This window comes from Myotis davidii, unplaced genomic scaffold (genome assembly GCF_000327345.1).
Source record: "Myotis davidii unplaced genomic scaffold, ASM32734v1 scaffold309, whole genome shotgun sequence".
Taxonomy (NCBI): domain Eukaryota; kingdom Metazoa; phylum Chordata; class Mammalia; order Chiroptera; family Vespertilionidae; genus Myotis; species Myotis davidii.
This window is the reverse complement of record NW_006383013.1, coordinates 6,272,296-6,284,311: the sequence shown is the minus strand read 5'-3', so window position 1 is coordinate 6,284,311 and position 12,016 is coordinate 6,272,296. Positions and strand designations below refer to the sequence as shown.

Here is a 12,016-nt window from a genome sequence, read left to right as displayed (position 1 = left end):
GAATCCCGCGTATCTCCTTTCCCCAGTCAGGGGCTGTGCCTGTCCCAAGGGACGCGGCTGTCTGCCACGCGGTCTCCCTCCGACCGTCTGGGCTCAGAGGTCTGGCAAACTTTCCTGCCCAAATCCCTGTTTTTTTTTTACCTTTCCAGGGGAGTTCTGCCCTTCCCGGCTGCAAACTGTCTCACCAGCTGAGCAATTTCACCAATTCGGGGTGGGTGTTATTAGTTTCAGCTGCTCACTCCATTTGCTTCGGGACACGACCTGGGACGCGTCTGCCTATATCGCCGCCATCTTCTTTCCTGTATTTGTTTTTAATTGTAATAAATATATGTAACATAAAATTTATCATTTTAGCCATTTTTAAGTATTCATTCAGTTTAGTACATTCACAGTTGTATAATTAAATCCAGAACTCTTTTCATCTTGCAAAATTGAAATGATGCCCATTAAGTAAAAGTATCCATTCAGAACATCACAACCTTCCTAGGCATGTTGCTTCTCACAACCACCATTCTACTTTATATATCTGACTACTATAGGCACCTCGTTACTTAGCATGTCTTCAAAGTTCATCCATGTTATAGCATGTGTAAGAATTTTCTTCCATTTTAAGGCTGAACCATATTCCATTGTATGTATAAGCCACATTTGGTTTATCTACTTACCTGTCAGTGGACACTTGGGTTGCCTCCATCTTTTGGCTATTATGAAGAATGCTGCTATGACTATGGGGGTGCAAATATCTGCTTTCAATTCTTTTGGGTATATACCTAGATATGGAATTGGGGATCATATGATAATTCTATTTTTAATTTTTTAAAAAACACCACACTCTTTTCCATAGTGGTTTACCATTTTGTATCCCACCAGCAGTGCAAGAGTTCCAATTTCTCCACTCTTTTTTTTTTTTTTTTTTTTTTTTTGGTAGCAGCCAAATAGACAAAATGTTTATTTTAGAGAGTCCCAATTAAATAAATTTCAGTTTGACTTTAGTTTTTGATATTTTCAGCTGGTTTATTTTTAGCAGATCACAGTAGACAAGATTGACAAGCTATTGAAAATCCCTTTCAATTATTTGCTGCACATAAACATCAAAACCTCCCGAGGCAGGTCATGCTTATAGATAATTAAAATGATAAAGAACTAAACAGATTAAACAGTTTATCAGAATAAGAAATGAGTAGCTTTACAAAATTGCTGTTTTTCTCCTGTTTCACCAGAGGGCACTCTTTTCTAGTTTATTGCCTTCAACTCTCACCTATTCAATTACTATTTTATGCGTTGAAAAATGTAAGTTCTTTTTTGGGATTCATGTTTGGATTATTTGGAGACTAATGATTGTTTTTAAAAATATTTTTTGTCAGTTTTTGTGTGATCTATTTTATAATTGTATCATGAAAAGGAGCTCTACAAACAAGCCAGTTTTAAATGCTTTGGGCAGTAGTGTATCTGGCATAAATGAAAAATAGAGGTCATTTAGTCTTTTTTTCTTCTTCACCTAACAGCTCTATAATGTCAGTACTTCTGTTTGTTCGTGTTAAGGTTTCAGATCGGGTGGAGCGACGGCTACAGGAAATAGAAAGGGAGATGCGCACAGAAAGAGAATTGGTGGAAAGACGCCAGGATCAACTGGGACTTATTTCTTTGCAGCTACAAGAGGTTTGTGAAAAATATCTTCTCAGAATGTTCATCTTGAGCTTGGATAACTGTTTAGCTGTTGCTAAATTATTACAATTCCTTAGTTGTTGCCTGTGACAGTGTAGTTCAGTCCACATGAGAAGTATAACATGTTGGTTATAGTTTAGTGAGTGAAGACAGCCCTCTCTGGGTCAAACCCGGACTCTACTGATTGCTAGCTGTGTCACATGGGCCAGTTCCTCACTTTCACTAGACCTGTGGAAAGTGGAAATAATCATAATTTTACTGTATCAGATTGGTGCGAGGATAAATGAGTTAATGCCAGTAAAGCACTTAACATAGTGTCTGGCCTGTGCTCAAAAAATGTTAACTGAAAGTATAATTACTCTGATTAATTTTCCTTGACATAACAGGGGTCAGAAAACTGGCCACATGGACTGAATCTGGCCCGTTGGCTATTTTTGAAAATAAAATTTTATTGGAACACAGCCATTCCCATTCATTTCTAATTTGTCTGGGGGTACTTTTGTGACACAATGGATGTGTTGAGTAGCTATGAAAGAGACTAGAGGCCCAGTGCATGACATTCGTGCACTGGGTGGGGGGAAGTGTCCCTCAGTCCAGCCTATGCCCTCTCGAAGTCCAGGACCCCTCGACAAACATCCCCCGAGGGATCCTTAGTGCTGCTGTGGAGGCAGGAGAGGCGCCAGCCACCACCACTGTGCTCGCCAGCCGTGAGCCCAGCTTCTGGCTGAGCAGCGCTCCTCCTATGGGAGCTCACTGACCACTAGGGGCAGCTCCTGTGTTGAGCATCTCGCCCCTGGTGGTCAGTGCATGTCATAGTGACCAGTTGTTCCGCTGTTCAGTAGATTTGCATATTTGGATTTTATTATATAGGATTTTCCAATCCCTAGATTAGACTGTCATCAAATCAATGAAAAATAGAGGTCACTTATTCTTTGGATACCATTTTATTTTGAAATGTCAGACTTATGAAGAAATTGAAAAATTAGAACAAAGAATTTCTGTATATTCTCTATCTAGATTCCCCCAATATTTAGATTTTACGAGACTAACTTCATCATTTTTTCTACACACACACACACACACACACACACACACACACACTTTTTTTGCGTTAGTTGTACACATGATATAAATATTAGATACCTAAACAATATGGTGTGTATGTTCTCTTCCTTGATCACAGGAAACTAACATTGGATCAATACTATGATGTAGTCTACATGTTTTATTGAAATTGTGCCACTGATGCCCTTTTCTAGTCCAGGATACAGTTCAGAGTCACGGATAGCATTTGGCTGTCATGTCTCTTTAGTCTCCTTTAATCTGGAACAGTGTTTCAGTCTTTCATTGTCATTCACACCCCAGCAACTTTGTAGAGTACTGGCCAGTTATTTTGTAGAATGTCTTTCATTTTGGGTTTGTTGATGTTTCCTCACAATAAACAGATTCAATACTTTTGGCAAGAAACCTAGAGTAATGGTATTGTGCTCTTCCCAGGATATAATGTCGGGAGGCATGTAATGTTGATTTGTCCCATAACTGAAAATTGAACCGTTGGTTAAGGTGTTGCCTGCCAAGTTTTTCACTAAAATTACTATTATGTGTTTGTAATTATTTATTTTATGGGGCGATGCTTTGTGACTTAAAAATAGCCTAATATCACACTCATGAATTTTTGTACCTAGTGTTAATTCTTACATGAGACACTTATTATTAAAAGTCATGCTAAATGGTGAGTTTTTTTAAAAGTTCCATTATTTTGTCCACATTTATTTTTTGGAATTCTATAGTAAGGAAAGGATTTGTCTTTTTCTTTATTCATTCATTTTTATTGATATAGATTTGTGAATTCTCATTTTATTATATAGGTTATATTTTATTATTAAAGAAAATAATTTGTCAAAATTCCCTTAAAATGTTTTTTAGATTTATACAAAAGGTATAAAAATTAGAAACAACAAGAAAACAAAAAGATTAAAATCAAAAGGAATTGTTTTCTTTTACCAAATGGTTTTCTCCAAAAGTGATGTTCTACAAATCCACTCATGTGTGCGTGGAAATCATTACCCTTATTAATTGACAGATTAATAGAAATTTTTTAAGTACATGTACTGCCACTTGAAAATTAGGAACAAAAATTGCAACCCTGAAATTATATGTAAATTGATAGAAAAATCTGCTTTTGTTTTCTAAAATTCCACTTTCCTTCATTTCACAAAAGGAGGCATACACTTGTTAGTTGGTAATTACTTTGAAAAGGATACTTTGTTGAATAATTAGATACGGCATGTGGGTAGCCTTTTTTAAAAAACATTGATTTTTATACATGTATTCTCAAAGCAAATTGCATCTGGTGAGCATAAGAATAGTACTGAAGAGACAATTGCTCCTTTTGCAAGAGAAAATTAGAAAAATTTTCTGTACTTATTTTCTTCTCTCTTTGCAGAATGCCTAAAATTACAAAGAAAGAGGGGGAGGAAGATTGCTTCCCACCCCCTCTGAGAGCCTGAATATTTGCAGTGTAATTGTCAATTTGACTAAAAGCTATCGATGTGATTTGGAATGCCATTTCTGACAATACATTAGAGGATCACTATTGATAAGAAATGTTTAATTTCATACTTTGTAACTTTAATATACACGGTGACCTATGCGCTTATAAAAGGTGGTTTTGGATTGAATAGTGCAGGGAGGATTACTTCAGGCCGATGCATTTCCTACTCCCAGCCTAAGTGGCTCACACTCTTACGGAAAGGTCATGTTTAAGGAGAGAAACACTGCTTTCTTTTCAATATTAAAAAATACTTATCATGTGTGATAATGGTAAGCGGTGTTTTTTTTTGTTTCTGGCTATGGAGAGAAACTGAATCTGCACTTTTAGCTATTCAGCCTCCCTAAAATGTATAATTCAATGTTAGTGAAAGTTATGACATTTAAAAGTTGTTAAGAGATTAGGAGCATTTATTAAAAATTGCAGGATGTCAGAGATTTCTAGGTATAAGGTTGTATTATAGAGAAGCTATCTATGGCTTGGGCTGAAGCCTACTTCTTTTTGGTGATCTAATGAGGCCCTTAGGTCCTCAGAGCTTTATCTGTTTCCATCTACACTAATAAAAGAGAAAGATGCAAATTGACCATACCTTTGCAACACCCACTAGCCACAGGAGTGAGTATGCAAATTAACCCAACAAAGATGGCAGGTTAATTTGCAAATGCAGGTGCCGAGCAGCTGGGGGCAGGGCAGGACGCTTGCGTTGTCGCCACAGCAATGACACAGGTGTTCCACACTGCCCCAGCCACTCTGGGCCTCTGGGCAGGGTGGGGAGGCGGAAAGGCGGTTCAGGGCCAGAGCGAAGGTGGTGCCGGCAGCCAGGGGAAGGAAGGCCCATTCTTGCACAAATCTTCGTGCATCGGGCCTCTAGTTTAATTATAAAACAATATTTATTAATCTTTGGAAATCAGATGAGGAAGAGCCACTCTCCTTTTCTTGTATAGAATTTTTAAGGAATTGTTGACTTTTTTCTGTGTTTTTATTTTATTTCTCTATTTGTCTGAGCAAAGGGACTCTGCATACTCTAGAGTCAGTCCACTTCCTTTTTGAGCCTCTACTGTTTATGATGTCATGTGAATGTCAGTTTTTCATAACCCTATAAGGATTTTCACTGGCCATCAGACCCCTCATATCTCAACTTTGTTTTGGTTTCTCAATATCTCTTTAGAGAGAGGAATCCTATATAATAAAGAGGTAATATGCAAATTGACCCTCACTCCATCACACTGTCACAAGATGGCTTTGCCCACAGTGGAGGTGGGGTTCCCGTAATGAGTGATCAGCAGGGACTGAGGCTGTGTGGCACTGGGCTGGGGTAGGGGATCTGAGGCTGTACACCCCACCCAGTGGGGCTTGATGAGGGACCTCAGGCCATGCTCCCACCCCGGACTGGGGGACCTGAGGCCATTTCCCCCACTCTGGTGCCAGACTGGGGGACCTGAGGCTGCACCCCCGGCCTGGGGGGGCTTGATGGGGGCCCTGAGGCTGTGTCCCTCCACCCAGCAGGGCTTGACAGGGACCTGAGTCTGCGCCCCCTGCCCGGCATTAGGCTGGGGGACTTGAGGCTGCACCCCCCACCTGGCGGGGTTTGACAGGAGTGGGGCTGGCCGGGTCTGGATCTCACCCAATGGGGGTGGGGCTGGCCGGGTCTGGGTGTAGTGGGTTTTGAGGTGCACGTGGGTGGGCAGAGACTTGACTCTGGGTTCCACCGTGTGCCCCAGACTCTGACAGGAGGAAGATTTTCACATACGTTTTACTAATTTTCTTTCATCTCTGACACTTCTATTATAGAGAAAGGGCAAATAGCAATATTAAAATGTTTCCTCTAATTAATTCCCTTTTAATGTGCGTGAATTTTGTGCACTGGGCCACTAGTGTTTTATATTAGTTTTGCAATAATTATCTTTTCATATATCTTTCAATTTTGAGTGGTTGTTCTAGTACTCTGAACTTCTAATGAAATTCGAATATTATTAAGCTAGTAACTATCATCAACCTTTCTTTGTTGAATCATTATACAAACAATAAAGTGTTTGTTTAACATTAAGGTGCATTTATCATATTAACAGACTCCTTTCGATCACATGCTTAATAGTAAGGTAACCTTGATTAGTTAAATTTAGTGGAGTGGGTAGGAATGGTGGGTACTAGGATCATGAAAGAGGTTTTTAAAAACTCTTTTGCAGGTCCAAAATTCACATAAAATCTTAGATAAAATTTCTAACTTTTTATTGGCATTTTGGAAATTTCTGACTTGGTTTTTACTAGCTGTTTCTTGTAAATGGAATGTTATTTCTTCAACTTCAATTGAATTACTTAAAATGAAAAACAGGAGCTAAATGGTGGGTTTATGTTTGTATATGCTTTTCAGAGCATATTGAAATGCTGATTCCCTCATCTACCTCCATCAAGAATGTTGCATATGATGTAGGGTGTTTGAGATGCCTTAAAGTTTAAAGGTGCTTTATGGAAAAGTCTATGAGGTAGGCGAGGCATGGAGTCTTAATAGAAGATGGTGAGATTAAGTGAGGAATTAAGTGCAGGGTAGGAGCTCAGCTCAGTGGTTTTTCAATCTGGAAAACCAGATTATGGGAGCTTCATCAATAAAATAAAGCCATTTGCAGAAAAGTTAAAGTAATTGATATTGGCTTTTTTCAATATTTTTCTTCATCTTTTGGCATCAGTACCAATTATGAAAAACCTAATAAAGAAGTGGCTATTCATTCCTTCCAAGAAATGTAACTGTGGCTTGAGACACTGAGTAAAATGGACACTTCACATAAGAAAAGCCTTGGGTACTATTTATTAATGTATTTAGTTTGGAGTCATTAAGGGAGAAGTTTCCAAGGAAGCCAAGAATGCTTTTCTAATGTCCTCTTAATAGTATTAGCATTTCCCTTGAGACTTCTGTGTCTAATCAGAGGGGATCCTAGTCAGACAAATGTTCTAAAGTGGCCTCATTAACCCCTTCTCCTGAAGGGGTTGGTCATTACCTACTTGGTTTGGAGATGTAGATTTTGTACTCCACTTACCTTTCCAAGGCTGAATTGGAAAACTTTTGCTTGGCCATTCACTTTACCCTCTTCTTTGTTCCCATAGTCAATGCCCTCATTTTTTAGTTACCCCCCACATTTTCAGATATTTATTTCATAACACAAGCCTCCCTTTCCCCACTGATATTTTTAGATATCTTTTATTTTTATTTTTTGTTGATCCTTTTTAGAGTATATTTTTCCATCAATTTTTATAGAGAGTGGAAGACGGGGGTGAGGGGAGACAGAGACAGAGAAATATCCATGTGAGAGACACATTGATTGGGGCCAGGGATTAAGCCTCCAACCCAAGTATGTGCCCTTGACCAGAATTAAACCCTGGACCCCTTCAGTCCGTGGGCCGGCACTGTGTCTACTGAGCCAAACCAACTAAGGCTAGATAACTTTTATATAAATGCCCATTGAATTGCCCTCACATTGACCATCCCAATAGCCTTCTTGGGTTTTGAGAAGAGAGAGGTGGAATTTACAAGTAAATGAGAGTTTAAAAATAAAACAGAAATTCTGTGGAAAGCACAAGGAAAGCTCATTATTTTCCTACTCCTTAGGACATGCGCTCTAGAACTCAACCCTTTGTCAGGCCCCAATGACCAGGTGTGTAGTAGGCCGAGAGGAACACAGGCGCTGAGGCACTGAGTATCACAGTAGGACAGTCACACAGGTGCTGCTCTGAAGGAAAATGTGTGCATGAGGAGAACATTTGTTCAGGATAAATCTGGGCCTTATTTTGAGCTACATTTTTTATTCTTTTAGGAATTCCCATGCCATCAACTACTTCTTTTCCTTTTGCAAAGATGGCTTTTTTCCTCCTCATTGTTCAGTTTTTAGACAGTGATAATTATATGAAGTTTTTTGTCTTAGGTTGTTACTGTTACCATATCTTGATGTGTTATCTCTTTTAATTGTACTCTTTTTGAGCATTTTGCATTTCTAGCATTTAACACAATTTGTACTTAGTAAATATTTGTTTAATGCATTAAGTAGTAACCATATTAATACATTGTTTTGATCCAATGTAAAAAGTATTTATTCACATATAATTTAATTAAATGCATAACTAAATGTGATCATATCACAAATGATGAGACAAGCATTCTCTTTTTTAATGTATCTTTATTGTTTACTTGGCTCATTTTTCCCTTCCCCTGTGCTCTCTCATCAACATTCTCCCTGCTCCCTAAAAAAGAAAAAAGTGTAAATATCCTGGGATATAACCCTTGATATTTTTCCTTGTGCTCTAAATTATCCTGGACAGACATATATGGATTATATACACCTTTGCATACATAGGTGTTTTTTTTTTTAATCCTCACCCAAGAATATTTTTCTATTGATTTTTAGAGAGGATGGAAGAGAAGTGAAAGATAGAGAGAAATATCTATGTGAGAGAAACACATTGATTGGTTGCTTCCTGCACGAGCTCCAATAAGGGCCCAGGCTGGGGAGGAGCCTGCAACCATATTTGCCCCTGACCGAAATCGAACCTGGGGCCCTTTGGTCCACAGGCTGAAGCTCTATCCACTGAGACAAACTGGCTAGGACTGTGGGGTGTTTTTTTTTTTGGTGTTTTTCTTTAAGCGGGAGAAAGGGGGGATGGAAGCAGGGAGAGGAGGAGGGAGGGAGAGAGAGAGAAACATCAATTTGTTGTTCTACTTATTTATGTATTCATTGGTTGATTCTTGTATGTGCTCTGACTGGGATTGAACTTGCAACCTTGTCATATGCAGACTATACTCTAACCCAGTGGTCGGCAAACCACGGCTCGTGAGCCACATGCGGCTCTTTGGCCCCTTGAGTGTGGCTCTTCCACAAAATACCACGTGCGGTATTTTAAATATGAGGGAAGCTTTTCTCAACAGATTTCGGGAATTCAGAAACAGCAAAGCATCCTTAGCCTTTGTTAAAAAACCTCTCAATGCTACTGTAACAGAATTAAATTTTTCTCCCTTTAATATTGACATTGGCAACTTTGATATGCAATTGCTGGATTTAAAAAACAAAGAACTGTGGAGCTCGAAATTTGAATGTCTTTGTGCTGATATAGAAATATTGGAGAAAAACAAATGTGAACTTAGTTCACAGCACAAGTGGTCTGCTTTGAAAGACCTGGAGAAGGAAGATATATTGATTTTTAACACCTGGAATAGTGTTCCTGACTCATGTAATCAACTGAAAAAACTAGCGTTTGCTGTTCTTTCCTTATTCGGGTCTACATATTTTTGCGAACAATCATTTTCAAGCATGAACCTTATCAAGAGTAAATTAAGAAGTCGTCTTATTGATGAGAACATGTAGTCGTGCCTAAAATTAAAAACAACAACATACAAACCTGACTTACCCAAACTTTCCAAGGAGATGTAGGGCCATTGTTCACATTAGTGTTTGTCAGTCATTGTCATGATTTGATTTTATGGATATTGTAAGGAATTTAATTTTATCAATAAATAATATCGTTATGAAGTATGATATCAAGTTTTATTTAACGTACCGATAGTTTAACTAAGACTTAAAACTTTAAGTAAAGTTTATTAAGTTAATTTTAGAGAATGTTGTGGAGTGAAAGAAGATGTAGTGTTGAGGATTGAGAAAGGTATGTTGAGATGGTTTGGACATATAGAGAGGATGAATGAAAGGAGATAGACGAAACAAGTATACAAGACGAGTGTGGATGGGAGAGTTGGAAGGGGTCGACCTCAGCGAACATACCTCAATCAGATTGAGGACGTTTTTAGCAAAGGCCAGCTTAGGAGTACCCTAATTAAGTTAATAACAATGTACCTACCTATATAGTTTAAGCTTAAAAAATTTGGCTCTCAAAAGAAATTTCAATCGTTGTACTGTTTATATTTGGTTCTGTTGACTAATGAGTTTGCCGACGACTGCTCTAACCAACAGAGCTACTCAGCCAGGCGATATAGTATTCCTTCCTTTCCTTTCCCTCCCTCCCTCCCTCCCTTCCTTCCTTCCTTCCATCCATCCATCCTTCCTTCCCTTTTATTTTTGATATGATCACATAATATATATATATATTTATGCATCTTGCTTTTTTATCTGACCAATACTTTCTGGAAATTTCTCTAACTAGTTGATATAGTTCTTACTTAATCTTTTATTACCACAGATAGATGCTTTTATCATAGAGATTACCAGGTTATTTTTCCAAAAGGTTCTAACTCTTCACATTTCTGTCAGCAAAGTGGTTGAGAATGGCTCTTTCCCCCGCATTTCTACCAGTAGTAATCATTATAGTTTTTATTTTTGCTGGAGTGATAGGTATAAAGTATTAACTTATTTTTATGTTCACTTGCATTTCCCGATTTGAGCATCTTTTCCCATACTTGTAGCAGTTTTCATTTGTACCAGTCCAGATCATTTGGTTATCTGCTCATTTTAAAATACTGGACTATTTGTACTTTCCCTGGAATTTTATTTTTTTAATGGTAGGAGGAAGAAATCTAAGTTTTTTGTTTTGTTTGTTAGTCCTCACTTGAGGATAGTTTTCCATTGATTTTTAGAGAGAGTGGAAAGGAGGGGGAGAAATGGAGAGAAAAGCATTGATGTGAGAGAGACACATCTATTGGTTGCCCCCTACAGGTGCCCTAACCAGGGCTGGGCATTGAGTCTGCCACCAAGGTACGTGCTCTTGACTGGAATCGAACCTAGGACCCTTTAGTCTGAGGGTCAAACCAGGTAGGGCTCTAAGTTGTTTTTTTTTTATATGACAAATCAGTTACCTCAGCAGAGGGAATAAATTGTTTTTTCCTTCTGATTCTAATGCCACTTCTGTTATGCATCTAGTTTCCCGTAATATCTTCTGGGTTCTATGTGCATTGTATTGATCTGTTTGTCTATTTCTCAACTGTTATCATTTTGTCTCAATTATTATAGCTTTTATTATATTTTGGTAAATGATAATGAAAATCTCCTTTCATGTTTTATGAAATATTCTGCTGGCATTTTGACTGTAATTGTACTAAATATAGATTAATTGGAAGAGAACATCCTTGCCAATGTTTTCTAGTCTTTTATAATTTTTTATAGAAAGGTCTTGTACTTCTTTTGTTGAACTTATTCCTAGGTACCTATAATTTTCTTTGTTTTGTGAATGGGATATTTTCTTTTATTGCATCTCTCATTGATTATTTGTAGTATACAGGGGTGTAAACTGGTTTTATATCTGATTGTTACAACAATTTTGTTTGACAATATTATTAGTTCTGATGATTTGGTAGTAGCTTTACTGACATAGTATCTACTGTGTAGGTAATCATATCAGTTGAAATGAGAGGAAATTTAGTCTCTTTATAATTCTTTTTGTTGTTGTTTTATTGCACTGGCTAGTAATCCAAGTGCAATGTTGAATAAAAGCAAAGATGGCATGAATCCTTGCTTTACTTCAGTATATACAGGGATACTTTTAAAGTGTTAACTCTTGTATGGTATTTGCTCCTGGTTTTGAGTGCTGTTTTAAAATCAAATTAACAACATTGGCTTGTATATCTTGGTTGACCAGAGAGGGTTGTTGTTGTTTTTAAAATTATGAATGGATTGTTAAATATATCAAATATTCTTGTTGCTATCCTATCTAATAAAAGAGAAACATGGTAATTAGCGTACATCTGCTACCCTTCCCCTTGGATAAATAGCGAGATATGCAAATTAACTGCCAGCCAAGATGGCGGCCGGCAGCCAGGCAGCTTGAAACTAACATGAGGCTTTCTTGCTTCAGTGATGGAGGACAACAACG

The 12,016-nt window shown here is 37.9% G+C and overlaps 1 protein-coding gene across 7 annotated transcripts in view; it reads left to right on the top strand.

Annotated features, from left to right (window-relative positions):
- Positions 1-12,016, top strand: part of CEP128 (centrosomal protein 128kDa) — a 397,477-nt gene that overhangs the window by 63,222 nt on the left and 322,239 nt on the right. For all 7 annotated transcript variants that reach the window (XM_015558069.1, XM_015558067.1, XM_015558065.1 and 4 more), the window contains one exon: positions 1,543-1,659. In XM_015558069.1, the coding sequence (XP_015413555.1) occupies positions 1,543-1,659 (117 nt within the window). The remainder of the gene's footprint in view (positions 1-1,542; positions 1,660-12,016) is intronic.